Source organism: Syngnathoides biaculeatus, chromosome 14 (genome assembly GCF_019802595.1).
Source record: "Syngnathoides biaculeatus isolate LvHL_M chromosome 14, ASM1980259v1, whole genome shotgun sequence".
Taxonomy (NCBI): Eukaryota; Metazoa; Chordata; class Actinopteri; order Syngnathiformes; family Syngnathidae; genus Syngnathoides; species Syngnathoides biaculeatus.
In genome coordinates, this window is record NC_084653.1 from 19,861,334 (window position 1) to 19,876,238 (window position 14,905).

Consider the following 14,905-nt stretch of genomic DNA (forward strand, 5'->3'; position numbering starts at 1 on the left):
CAATAGGGCTTTTTTTTTTTCTTCATTGCTAGGACATGCGAGACCTCTTTTATTTAGAGTCAGAGATTATAATTCACCATCACCAGACATTAGTTGCCTCTATTAAAGCAAAACTGTCACCCCAAAAATTAGACTTATCGAAAGCAAATTTTCAGGACGGTTGTCAATGCTTTCCAAACCTAAAATTAGTTCAATACATGCTAGTAAAAAAATATAAACAAAAAACATACTGGATTGATAAATGTTTTATCCCTTTTTCTGGAAACCTTTGATTTAAATTTTGATCAAAATGCCTTATGGAATTTTTAGCAAAGTGTATGTTATGCACCAATAGGATGTATAGTGCAATATTTGACCTATAAGTTCTGTTGAGAGTAAAATCATACAGCAAAACCTTTTGACGTAACAAAAGTCATTGCACTTGCTACTCCTGCCTGTGGACAGCTGCGATAGGCTCTAGCAATTCCGTGACCCTCGTGAGGATAAGCGGCTACGAAGATGGATGGACGGATGAATGGACTTGGAGTTGACCTTTGTTTCACGATTGAACACACAAATGCAATGGCTAAAAATTGAACATTTACAAAATTATTTATGAAAAAAAGTATCAGTGTATTTATTCACTATTAATATACTAGTCCATACATACCAGTTTTGGTTCTACTCGGGCTTCAGTCGCAAAGCGAAAGTATTATGTTGAAAACGCTCCTGAAGCATTCAGCTTTTTCCCCAGTCGTTTGAGCACCATCCTAACCAGAATAGCCCAGGCAAATATGTGTGCGAAAAGAATTTACTGCTCCTATGAGACGCACAAACCCATAAAGATAAGCGTTTAATAACTTGTTTTGTGCCGGATAGCACCTAGCAACATGTTTGTTGTTGAATCCCCACAGCTAAGCGCGCTGTAAGAAGCTTCTTCACCACCTGGTGTAGCATCGACAGAGAGTTTAGGCGTAACTCAAATTGCGCCCAATGCATCGTCTCTGAAATAGTAGAGGTTGTACACACTGGTCAACTTGTTTTAATATCAGTACTCCACAATGACATTTTTAACTTTACCTTGACAAGTCACTAGTCACTTAGTTTTGGCATTTTCAATTTGGACGCTGCACAAAAGTAGGAGGTGATGAGGTTGAATTGTCTCGCAAAGTCGTGTAATTGTTACCGTACTGTCCCACTCCCAAGCAGACCAAGCAAGAGATTTACTTTGTTTTTTATATATATCTTTGGTTGGAAGAACATGACAGCCGGTGTGACGGTCTGAGCACTCCCGGTGCTGAATTGTCTCCTTGTGGTTAAAGCGCGTGCGAGTATATTTTGTAAACTTCTGGCCAGTCTGAAACGTCCCCATCCATGCTTCAACATGTCATTCGACAACTTGTCGCCGAGTATTCATGTTCACAATGGACGTCTCAGAAAGACGAATACAGGGAACCTACGTATATGTGTATATCTTTTTTTTTTTTTTTTAATCAACTTCTGTTTTAAGGTTAGGTTAGGGTTAGGATAAAGCGTATGTTAGCTACTTCTATGTAGAAGAAGGGGAACAATGAGACCGGGGGATTTCCCAGTAAGCGTCTGCTATGTACCCAGAGTTCCCCTGTTAGTAATGCATGCGCATTAATCACAAGGAGACTTTTCAGCACGGGGGAGCGGTCAGACCGTCACACCGGCAATATTGCACCCAACCCACAGTGATACTTATGTTGTTGCATGTGGACTAGTTTTCTTCCCACATTGTTTTACAAGCATGAGTGTCTTCTTTTGCACATTGTCAATTTGGGAGATGTAGCCTAGCATACTATGTACTCTGTGTCAGAGAGGTTGCAGGATATGGGTTCAAAAATGGACACAGTGCCACCAGAAAGTATTCACAACTCTTCCTGTTTTCCACATCTTGCTGTTACAGATGTATTCTAAATCTGCATCAAATATTCCATAAAGACGTACTAAAAACATTTTCAGACATTTGCGTGAATTTATGAAAAACTGTAAACATTCAAACATCATGGTGACATAAGTATTCACACCCTTTGCTGTAACACTCACACTTAAGCTCAGGTCCATCTGATTTCCACTGAACATCACGGTGACATAAGTATTCACACCCTTTGCTGTAACACTCACACTTAAGCTCAGGTTCATCATTCTCGAGACGCCTCTACAAGTGGAATGGACTCCACCTGTGGTAAATCCAGTTGATTTAACGTCATTCGGAATGGCACACAGTTGTCTATATCAGGTCTTATTCTTTATAGCGCGTATACGACCGATGCATGTATAAAAACACGTTATTACTGCTGAACTGTGTCAAGACATCTCCTTGTGCGGTATGTCTATTTTACTGCCCCAAGGTGGCCAAGGCACATACGTCAACACAATGGCCGTTGAATTTCATTGAAAAAAAAAAAAAAAATGGGAAAGGGGTTTAATTCTTCATTCTATTTATTATTAGTTTGTTTAGTTTATAGTTCTGCTTTGATTTTAATTATTTTAAGCACTAGCTGATAGATTGCTATCTTATTAAATACATTTTGAGGGGGGATGGAACAGATTGAAGGTGTTTGCATTCATTTCAATAGGGAAAAATCATTTGAGAAGAGTATTTGCGTTACAAACATAGTCACAGAACTTATTAAACTCGTATATCCAGGCACTATTGTTTCTTTTGCGTTACCAGTCATGGATTATTTTTTGACAGACATTCAATGAAATATAGCAGCTTAGTTTCATTTTTTTTCTAAAAAAAAAAAAAACAAACAAAAAAAACAACTATTCGACTTCACTTTCGTCACATTAGTCTTAAAAACTTGAGCACCAGCTGTCGTACGGCTGATGAATGTGTACCTAAATATGTAAATAAATGTGCTGAGTCAGTCTTTGATTTTGTTCTACAGCGCTTGGGGTTTCATACAGCAGCACTTATCTTTTAATGCCACCATAAATTTCAGCTTTACAGCTGCCACACTGTACGTGTTGTGGGGGCGTCAGTCAGGAAGTAAAGGTCAACTAATGGCACTCACTTTTTTTCTGAAGGAAAAGAAGTCTAGTTGGGGTGCAGAATTTAATTATTCAAGTATGATTTCATTGTACCAGAAGGATTGGATTTTCTTTCTTTTGCCTTTATCAGAAATGTCAACTCCATAGCTGGGTATTACGTGAAATCTGATAAACTTCTTAAAAAGAAAAATGCGTGTGTTTTGGCTTCTCCAGAATACCCAGTGTCACGCTGTGACATCTGCCTTTGTCAAACTGTCGACCGTTTGAAGTTTTTCAGGCCTGTGGTCATGCATGACATCGCTGAGTTAAAGTAACCGTCTGGCGCTTCCCAAAGTCGTGTGATTCTGATTCATCCAGACAGATGAAGTCTGTTAGTTCAAGTAAAATCCCCAGCATTGTGCTCTTCCCCTACCTGTTATTTCTTGGCCTGCTGACTCGATGCCGTCGGTGGCTCTGTTAGTGTCTGTTATCGTTTCTCTCTGGCAAAATTTTTGGGCCATCTTAAGGCGTCCTTTCAATGAGAAATGACAAGATAAGACCCCGAGACCCGTGCTCTTTCTTGTCTGCCACACTGAGGACTGGAATATGAGGCTCCAGGGTGGACTTTTCTTGCAGGAACAAGGGAAAAATCAACAACTCTAAAATAAAATTGCTTGTGCAAATTTGACTGCAAGATCAGTCAGTTACCTTCCTTAGATTGATTCAAGACAATCTCATCAGTAATGAGTTTATCCCATCCAGTCTAAACAGTCTGTATTTGTGTGACACATTATTTGTGTTTCATGTTTGCGAAAATGTCTGATGTCTGGGGTTTGCATCTGGACTCTGGCCTTCCCAGATGGAGTTTGCATACTCGTCCCATGCTTCTGTGGGTTTTGTCCAGATTCTGGCTTCCTTCTCACATTTCAAAAACCTTTTTTTTTTTTAGGTTAATTGAATATGATAATTAGGAAGGATCAGAGGTAGAGAAAATTTGAGAACTTTTTAAAAGTTATGTTGTGGAAATGTGGGGATTCTGACGCGATGGTGTTGGAGAATTTACTGTATGGTGTCTTTCTGGGAAGGAGGCTTGCGGTGGAGCAGGAGGGAAATCATTGGGCCACATGCTAATCTCTGTTGATAGTTTATGTAACTCGCTGTGTCACATGATCACACGTCACTACTCGCCCAGCTTCTGTCTGGTAATTCACCCACAGCCATTCAAACACAAATAGATGACAGGGAAATGGGGAGAACACACACAGTAATGCCTGTGAAGTTGTTACCACTAATACATCTATAGGGACCTCTTTTGGATCCTTCTGCCAGATATTACAAGAAACGAGGATTTTTTTTTTTTAGGCAACCTTAACCAAAGAGGGTCGAGACGCACTCTTCTCGTTTGAATTCTAAATGTTCATTCAGACCGAAGACCCCATGAGAGTGCGCGGTGTCCGTGTTCAGGGCCATGACGAGATGGCAATGAAGCTTTTGTTCTGGGAGCTGGAGCAGCATCTCAAAAGGTAAACGAAAGACGGGTCTTCTGTCGCGTCGCCTGGCCAATCAGCACAAGAGCTGCACACAAAAGCCTCCAAGGCCGCATTGTGCGTTTCTCTCTGTGAACTTTCTATTGATTCAGTCATTCATGCTTTGCACGCTTATATGGATGTTGAAGAACGTCATCACAAACTAAGCGCTGTAAATGGGTGTCCAGTGATGCGTGTTTTAATATACCTGCAGTGAATGCAATATGCTGTTCCGGAAACACATTTATACCAACTGTATTAATTCTCTATGATGCTGTGGGTATTTGAACTCCTTTCTCTCATGGTCAGTCTTTCCATATATAGTTTTTTTTTTTTTTTTTTTTTTTTGGGGGGGGTGTAACTGTGCTGCCATCATGCTTCTCCATCTGTTCTCACATGAAGTCGCCTATTCTCCACATTACAGGAAGACATGAAGCATTCAATCACTCCTTTTTCCCCTTCAAGATGGTCATGATTCTTGAAATAAAGAATCTTAACCAAGCCATGCTCATTTTTTATCGGGAGGCTCCATTTGGTTTTACCATAAGAATTATGCTTTTGCAGTGGTAAATCTGTGTTTAAATATATGTGCCTTTAGGCTGTAAAGCAAGATTTATAGAACCATACAGCATCTGTTAGTCTATAATTCCATTTCAGGGCTTAAAGTTTGAATGAGGCAGGTATGCAGTGTCAGGGTTAATAGGGTTTAAAATATGTTTTTAAAAATGTTGTCCTTCTTTTAAAGCACATGTGTCAAACTCAAGGCCCGGGGGCCAGAGCCGGCCCACCACATGATTTTATGTGGCCTGCAACACCAAATCATGTATGTCAAGTTCTGTGATTCTTGTTCAAATCTGTACCAAAATTTCAAATTGTCATATAACGGTTGAGGTATTACAAGCATTTTTACGTTACCAAACATCAACAATAGTTGAAAAACCCGTTACCCTTCATTTCTGATACCAAGTCTTTTTCTTTCGGCTCGTCCCGTTAGGGGTCGCCACAGCGAGTCATCTTTTTCCATCTAAGCCCATCTCGTGCATCCTCCTCGCTAACACCCACTGTCCTCATGTCCTCACTCACAACATCCATCAACCTTTTCTTTTCATGAATTTCACGTGTCAATATGATGAGGCGAAAAATGATTTTTATGGTTTCACAGTCATAACTAAACCCGAACTACAATTTGGCCCATGACAAAAATGAGTTTGACACCCCTGCTTTAAAGGATATCGCCATTTGTGTTGCACACAATGGAGGTCTTATCCATGCAAAGCAAGAATTTAGATTGCCCTACATGGATCACAATCGTTTATCTCAGTCCCCCCAAAAATCGTCAGTGTTATGTTATCATTCTGGTATTGATCCAATTTCCCTAATTAGTTAATGACTGAATTCTAGCAAGTCATTTGGTCTTTATCCTGTTGGCTACTCCCTAGTGCACCTTGAAGTCATTGAGAATTGATTAAAGAATATTTTGATTTTTGACCTAGTTATATTGAGACAAATTAAGAATCTTTTTTGGCATTTAAACATTTGATACATAATTCTTATTGATCGGATGTTTTGGCTGTTTGTAAATCATCTTGTAGAATAGAATGTGAAGTAGCCTAGACCAGGGATTTGTTAACTTCTATTGGTCCAAGCCACATTTCCTATTTGAAAAGTCTCACGGCACACCTACGAATGCAGCAAAAATGGATACACCTGTCAATTATGTACTTTCTCCTATCTAATAGAATAGCATTTGTTCTGTGTAATTAAATATCTCTAGCATGGATAAATGACCAAAGAGCCATTATTTTTTCTAAATAATAATTTTCTGACCAATTACGTGTATTTTGATCATTTCCTTTTGCGCACCTGAAGAGTTTTTTTGGCACACTGGTTGGGAATTACTGACCTGGAGTACTAGCCAAATAATTGATCATATGCTACCAATTAAACCTTGGTAACGTATGTATGAATTTTTCTAGTAGTGACATCTTGTCTCATGTCACTGGCTGGTTGAGTAGCATTTTTGTTCGGGAGCTTCACTGCGTTTCTTCCTGAAGCGCTCAGGTTTTACAGTCTATTTGGGTCTATATAATTGGCTTTGCCTCGCGATCATACAGAGTGCGGAAGAGCTCAGTGTCTTAGAGATTCCCGTTAAGCACTTTAGCTTAAGTGTGTCCTGGAACTGAATGTTGGCAGACGACATCAAAACAATCAGGTACTAAATGTGTCAGTTTAGCAATAAGGCCTTCTATGGACTATATAACATATACATGAATTCCCCTGTTTGCCCCATGCCTGTATCTCCCAACTTGAATGACATCCGTAATGTTGTACAGGTCGAGGAATCTGCATGTATAACGTATGAAAATGAACATTGTAGGCCAATCATAAAAAAAAAAAAACAAAAAGCCAAACTCCCTTTGCTATCATCAACTGTATTTGCAATTTGTCCGATTGTACAGAATCGGATATCATTCATAATCAAATTCAGCTTTGTTACTGCTACTCCTACTGTAGTTTTGTCTCATAGCACAGATGTCAAACTCAAAGGCTGGGGGCCAGATCTGGCCCGCCACATGGTTTTATGAGGCCCGTGGTGGCAAAACAACTTCCATGATTTTTGTTTCAATCTGTTCTAATTTTCTTAGTCATATATCATAAATGACTACATGTAGGGTTATTTGCTTTTTTGTGTAACCAAACATGAACAATGGTTGAAAAACACATTAGGATTGTGTTCTGATTCCAAAACCATTTCAGGTATTTTGTGTGGTAGTTCGAGGGGATTAAAGATTTTGATGAATTGACAGTCATAACAGCCCTCTGAGGGAAACTGGAAGTACGATGTGGCCCACGCCAAAAATGAGTTTGACACTTCTGTGTTATGGGAATTGAATGACTTTTGATATATTGACTTAATCAAGGGCAATTTCAAGAAATGAATTCCATGTGGAGGGCTGGATATAGATCAATGGTGTCATGTTTAAACTATACACAATTTATTTAGGTGTGTATATGGAATATGGGACAGTTGCCTTTAATGGTGTGCATGCAAGAACACTGTCAGCGAAAGGAGAATTTGTTTTTTCCTATGGGGATACAAAAATTGTCTACCGCTGTTTGGATGGAAGTTTTTGCCCAGATATTCTTTATGCTTTTTGTTAAGGCTTTTGAACATTGAATAGGGCAGAACATGCACTAATACAATTCATTATTATTATGGACTCTTGCTCTACTAAACTGGCATTAATGATATTCTCTACTCGATTATGATACTTTGTTGAAAAGGTGTACCAGGTTCAATTTTTTTTTTTTTTTTTTTTTTTTTTAGTAGCACCACTAATCAAGCATGGGGCAGCATTACCTTATCTATAAAGTGTTAGACTTTGGAACGGGAGGTTCAGGTTCCAGCGCTATGATGGACTAAGTGTAAGAATGGCAACCAATTGTTGGAGAGATAGTGGTCTGCTTCCTGGCTATTGTTGTGATGCTTTTGAGCAAGGCACAGGGCCTCTCCAGAATTTGTTTGCTTGTGAATTTTTCTGAGTAAAATGATCCAGAAGTACTTAGATATGTAATTCAAATCCTGAAAGTGTGTGTAAAAAGTCCCTCGATGCCACTATTAAGTAAACTTTAGCAAAGGTTACTCCTGACCAATGCTTATAAATGGAGAGGATGAGGGTTCCCCGAAATATTTTACAGCAACAGGCCACTGCGCGAAGATGCTTGAGAGACCTTAAAAATATATTCATGAAAAAATATAGCACATAATTTTATGTAATATGCATCAAGAATAGTGGTCTTACAGACGAATAGCAATATGGATTTACATTTGCTTAAGAATTTCAGATTTACATTTCCATCATACATAAACAGCTGTAAACAAAATGTAAAATGCAGAAACATGTGCGTCATAAATATTTGAGCGGAGAGATAAAGGACAGAACAAAAGAAAAGCAAGCATGCAAGCTCAGTCACTTGATGAGGTCAGTAATCATAAAAGGAGTCAGATTAATTTGAAACAGTGCTGTCGTTTCCTTTGGTCAAAAGGAAGCCCCGTTTTCAATTTTCTTTGATCTTTATGATGTTTTCCAACAAAGTCTAAATGTCTAGAGAGGCTAAATGTATCCTATTGCTGAATAAGCACCGCGCTATTCGTGTGCCCCTTTAACTCTGGCATTTTATGCCTGCCTTGACGTGTGTTAAATTTCCCCTTTAAGAATTAGAATTGGTCTGAAAAAATTACACGAATAATGACGCCAGATTATCTGATAGACTCGGTGGGAGAAAAAAGTTAGTAGATCCATACTAGGTCTCAAACTCCACAAGTGATCCCCCTCCCCCCATATCTGAGCCATATTAAGCGACATTCAATCATCAGTTTTTCGAAAAAAATATTTTTGAACATTTAAGATGCCGTCAAAATGTCTCATTACTTGTGCAGTGTCATACAAGCCCACACGGGGGCACTCAATGGTCGTTATTGGATGTGTGGTGCACAAATGAGCTCTGTGTCCACAGCATTGATGCCATTTGGCACGCAATGTTTATCAATTTTACATAAATGGTCTTCAAAATATCAGATAACGTTGAATCTTAATCCGAACACTTTGTCATAAACGTGATGGACTCAATATTAGGTGGGTATTATTCACAAGGAAGTGGTAAAGTATTAGTTTGATGTGTATATTGTCACTAAATAGTCGCGATGATTTTCTCATCTGCTCGTTTTTAGATGAACGATTCCGTTTTCTTTTCATTTCTCTCTCACTGTCTCATCCGGTTCTTCCCGGTTTCATCCACTTCATCTTGCTACTCGAATATTCTATGCAAATGCGTGTCAGCTGAGCGGCAGGTGGGGGCGTTTTTGAATATATTATGCAAATGAGCGCAGTTTCGTCCAATCGGGCATCAAAGCTCCCGTCTACGTCACGGGGTAGGCATCAAAGCGAGCTTGTACTGGGCTGCGGGCATCGGCTGCCGAACTGAGCTGAGCCGAGCTGACCTTGAGTCGTTTTGGGGTTTTTTTTTCGTTTTTTTTTTTTTTTCATTTTTTTTCTTCGTGTCGTCTGCTTCTCAATCCGGAGACTCCTGCGTGGATGCGTCTCCGGGAGCCAGTCGCGCCGCGTCCGTGTCGGGGCACGGAGTCCACAGAGTCCACGGACCCGCTTTGTCCGCCAAGTCCCGCAACGCGCAGAGCGGCATGAATACGCCTTGCTACACGGTGGCGATGGATCTCGGCGTCTGCCAGCTCCGAAATGTCTCCATCTCGTTCCTGTCGTCGTTGTTGAGCGCAGAGAGCTCGCACGTCAAGCTCGAGAGCGGGTAAACTCGATCACATTTAAGATATCCTCTTAGCGATCGTCGTGGCTAATGGTTAGCTTTTTTATTTAGTAATTTTTTTTTGGACTGCCTCACCTGCTGCCTCCGTGGATGCTCAACAACGGGCTCGGGTGGGGGTCGTTGGGGGGGGGAGTATTGCTTCTCATAGCGTTACATGTTTTAATACATCTCGCTTGCCACTGAAATGCCTTTTAGTTTGGTATTCATCAACATATCTTTTTTTTTTTTACAGCTCGTCGGGAGCAAGTGTTGTGGCCATCGACAACAAGATCGAACAGGCAATGGTGAGTTTAAACCTATTTTCCTACCAGTATTACACTTAAAGGAGGATTTTTCGACGGTTAATAACCAATGACTAAAATATGTTAAAAAAAATACATATATTTCGAAAAGGACCAAAGAACTATTGTACCCCGACCGTACCAACACAAATTAGCCATGTAACTTTAGCATGTTTCAACTGCATGGATTCGTATAGCCAATATAAAACATTGTGTAAAACGTTTTATGACAGTTATGTATGAACTCTTTGCGTTTTCCCCCAAATACTTTTCAATTCTGTTGTTGCCGTTAGTCGTTACTGTTGCTAGGCAAGCTGTAATGTACTCTGTGGGTAAATATATCTAGAGCGCTGATTGGCTGAATTTTCTCTCTGCTGTAACGTAAACGCAATTGGACTTTCATGGTGAAATTATGCCATATTTGGGTATGAAGCGCACATTCTGTATTGTTTTTCGCTGTTTTGTTTGGCTAAGTTACTCGTACACACGTCCATGCATTTATGTAAAGCGGGAAAAAGTGTTCACTTGGCTGAGAAATTCCATATACTATTTTAAAATTGAATTTTTGTTTAAATTGCTTTCTTGATCTCCGAGTCACTAAATTTGACCACTATAAGTAGGTCATTTCAACTTCATATTACATCACATTATGAAGACATTTTGTATGTTTTTTTTTTTTAATTTTTATAAAATAAGTATGAAATTGTTTTATATTGCTTGCAAGTAGGAGTAATTCATGGAAAATAGTGCTGAACTAATACGTTTTAACCAGCAAGTATTTTCCCCCCTTCAATTTGTTGCAAATTGCTATAGTTTTTAAGAATTTGGAAATCCCTGTTTAAGGCATGAGTTATTCCCGAGGATAATTGTTTTTAAAGCACTCACAGACATTTGATGTGACCGTGATTCATAACTTAACGAGTCAATTTGTTGACGAATGGGAAAAACAAAACGAGCAGTCACAAAACCAGAAATATCAAAAGGAATAGGAAAGGGGGAAAAAAAGTGATTAAGAAGCTAGTTCTATATGTTTTAGGACTCTTAAGATAGTTGGGCCATGAAAAACAAACTTTAATGGAGCCATCAAAGAATCAAGGAGTTTTAGCAACTGATATTCAAGCTAACGTTGGTAACTTCATCATCCTAAGCTTAACCTAAAAGTGTTTCTCCTATATATACATTTACTCAATCAATATTTTTTGTTACATATGATTATTGTATTTCTTCATTATGCTTATTATATTGTTATACACATTTTTTAAACATTTACATTGCGTATTTTCAGTTCATAATCATTCCACAAGTTAATGCCCCTTATGGAGACGCATCTGTTTTTATATTTATTCTTGTTTTTATTGATTTATTTTTTAAATGTGCCCGTTCCTCTTGGATTGCCACAAATCTATCTCAAACTCCATGTGTGGTGTGGGAAGTGAATTATGTATTTTTATCCATAAGGTGTGCAGGTTCTGGTCAAATTTGAATGTATTTCAATTGCTATATACCTCCAGAAGTATTGGAACGCAAAGTCTATTCCTTTGTTTTCATTGCATACCAAAGACATTTGGGTTTCAGATCAAGCGATGAATTATCAAATGAACTTCAAGTGAATTATTTGGTGGCATAAGCCATACTTGCAAAAACTGCATCAAGTCTGTGACCCATTGACTTCAGATCAGGGTTGGACATCGAGAACCAATTGGAACTGGGACTCACATTCCGGTTCTCCTGGAATTGTTCAAATTAAAAATATTTTGGTTCCCAGTTTTTGATGCCTACAGTCTCCTGACCCCAAAGAAGAGGCGAAAACCAACGAAGAACACGCACAAAGGATGTGCCGGTGTCCCGCTTTTGTCTTATCTTTATCTTTTGATCTGATACCCAAATGAAATCACAGGAATTGACCATCCAATACTTTTAGAGAAACTATTCAATTGGTTGGTTCTACGGTCCCTAACCAGGACGGACGGCTCCCCCCCAGGCCCAGGTTTGATAAAAGGGATGTAGGTCTCTTTTAAATGTGCGCCTGAATCATAAAAAAGTTTTTGCAAAGTCGTTAACACATGCTACTTTGTATGTGTCAGGACCTGGTAAAGAGTCACCTGATGTATGCTGTGCGCGAGGAGGTGGAAGTCCTGAAGGAGCAGATCAAGGAGTTGATCGACCGCAACTCCCAGCTGGAGCAGGAAAACACCCTGCTCAAGACGCTGGCCAGCCCGGAGCAGATGGCTCAGTTCCAGGCGCAGGTCCAGACCGCCTCGCCGCCCCCGGCCTCCTCGACGGTCGCCGCCTCGGGTCCCGCTCCCACCCTCGCTCAAGCTGCCTCGCACACCTCCGGGCCCTCGGCGTAGCCCGGCGTGCCGAGAATGACTCGACACTGCTTCTGCTGACGACGACGACGACGAGGAGGAGTTGGTGTTGATCCAAGAATTTGCACATATTTATCCTTGAGAAGGTTGCATCCAGTGGGACAAGTTCTGAACAAGGTGACAATCCTGCGACTCATTGAACATTTGCCAAAAAAAAAAAAAAAAAGTGGACATATCAGCTAGAATGTCTTCACAACAATAAGCAAAACCCACATTCTTCAACACATGCTGAAAAGATCACTGTGCCTGTGTGTGGATTTTAGGCGATGTCAATTTTACTAATGTTACTTGTGGAAGGAGAAGAGGGTTTTTGATTTTTTGTTTTGTTTTTGTGTAAATATGTCTCATGCCTAGAAACTGTTACGTTGAAAGAAAAGAAAGGCCTTCCCAGAATGACAACGAATGTGAGCAAATACCAAGACCAGGTCCCCATCTGGAATGGGGTGGGGGGGTGGTAGGGAGTTCCAGACTTTGCATAACAGTTTACTTGGCTTTGGTGAAACAAACTTAGAGATGTTTTTTCTTATATTTTCAGTATTTCTTTTTCACATTTCTTATCTCTCTGCAGTGGCATGGAATTGAAACATTGTTTGGCAGGCAAAAGAAACGTGTATATTTCTGTATAGTGTAAGTAAACATGTAAAATAGCGAGAGGAAGAGAACAGACGCATCAGTATCTTTGTCACACGGCACACGCGACGACGTGTTTGCCTCGCCCCCGACCGACTGTTGTCTATTTTTAAAAGCTTGTATTTTCAGGATCTAAAGGAGTTTGGCTATTTAAAATGACAAAAGTGCAGCAAACAGTCTGTTAACCGCCACTGCGATATTCACTCTTACTGAACAACCATTTTTCTCTTTTTTTCTTTTCTGATGTATTGCACTTTTTTATGATTTTTAGTTTTCTTTTTGTTTGTTGTTTTTGGACAGTGAAATACTTCTGGCTGAACAGTGTATGAATATCTCAAGATTAGAAGAAACAACCTGCAACTTCTTGATGTTTTTCCACTACATTCTGTGTATCGGTTGTATGCTCATGACGTTTTTTGTGCATGTTTCTGCAAGGCTGGATGAGAAGTTGTAACATAACATAACTGCAATTGCACTTGAAAGCTGCACTTCAAGTTTCATTAAAATGGTAAATGTTTGTGGTGTTGGTATTCTCCTTTTTGCGTGGGTGGATTGGAAGGTTTAGCCCGGCAGGTGTGGCAGTCGGTGTTTATTATACAGTATTGCTGGAAGTTGCGCAGCTCGACGAGAGCTTTCACGCGCGCGTGCGTATTCAAGAAGATATCGAAAAGTAGGTCAACCTGCGTCTGTTACCGAGATTTGAGTGTTGCCTCGCTGACCTTTTCTAATTAGACCGCCGCTTTCACATGCCGTCGTGATTCTAAAACAGCCAACCATAACTGTGACATTATGAAAGCTAATATTTGTATTTTATAGAGCAGTGCTAGCAATACTAAATTCCACATTGCTTCTGAATCCTCTCAGCTGCCTGAGGGTCCAGCGCTCTGCTGTTTTTGCTCAGTTGTTGGCAAATGAGAGATGGGCATTCTTTTCATTTTCCAGACGTGGATGTTCTGCCAGTTGCAGCAAAGCTCCTGAACCGTAACAGGTCAGCGCGAGGCCGCAGGAGTGTGCCCATCAGTTTCCAGCAAATAAGCTCGTTAGTTATGCCTTCTGTTTGATTAGTTATTTACTCGGGCAAGGAGATTTTTTAAATTAAAATTCCAATGAAATGGGCCCAGAAAGGCCAGATCTATTTTTTTCCCCACAGGTCACTTTATTCACGCACGACTGATTGTATTGACGAGAATTTGAAGTATCTTGGAGTCTCGTTCACGAGTGAGGGAAGAATAAAGTGGGAGATAGACAGACGGATCGGTGGAGCGTCTGCAGCGATGCGGGCTTTGTATCGGTTCGTTGTGGTATAGAGGGAGCTAAGTCGAAAGGGAAAGCTCTCTATTTACCAGTCGAGCTACGTTCCTACCCTCACCTATGGGCACGAGCTGTGGGTCGGGACCGAAAGAACGAGATCCCGGATACAAGCAGCTGGAATGAGTTTCCTCCGCAGGGTGTCTGGGCTCTCCCTTAGAGATAGGGTGAGAAGCTCGGTCATCCGGGAGGGGGTCAATGTTGGGACGTTGCTCCTCCGCATTGAGAGGAGCCAGATGAGGTGGCTGGGGCACCTGATTCGGATGCCTGCATGGTGAAGTGTTCCGGGCATGTCCCACCGGAAAGAGACCCAGAGGACGACCCAGGACACGACGGAGAGACTTTGTCTCTCGGCTGGCTTGGCAACGTCTCGTGATCCCTCCGGAAGAGCTGGAAGAAGTGGCTGGGGAAAGGGAAAGTCTGGGTATCTCTGCTGACGCTACTTCCCCTGCGACCTGACCCGGAGAAGTGG

At 40.6% G+C, this 14,905-nt stretch overlaps 1 protein-coding gene across 2 annotated transcripts in view; it reads left to right on the plus strand.

Moving 5' to 3' along the window:
• The window catches only part of LOC133512359 (TSC22 domain family protein 1-like), a 35,231-nt gene extending 21,589 nt beyond the window's left edge, over positions 1 to 13,642 (plus strand). Inside the window, exons 1-4 of one of the 2 annotated variants that reach the window (XM_061841916.1) lie at positions 9,112 to 9,142; positions 9,590 to 9,827; positions 10,078 to 10,129; positions 12,211 to 13,642. In XM_061841916.1, coding sequence (XP_061697900.1) covers positions 9,127 to 9,142; positions 9,590 to 9,827; positions 10,078 to 10,129; positions 12,211 to 12,477 — 573 coding nt within the window. In that variant the 5' untranslated portion in view covers positions 9,112 to 9,126 and the 3' untranslated portion in view covers positions 12,478 to 13,642. Of the gene's footprint in view, positions 1 to 9,111; positions 9,143 to 9,589; positions 9,828 to 10,077; positions 10,130 to 12,210 lie in introns of those variants that run through there. The other variant, XM_061841915.1, reaches the window with a different exon arrangement.
• The last annotated feature ends 1,263 nt before the right edge of the window (positions 13,643 to 14,905 follow it).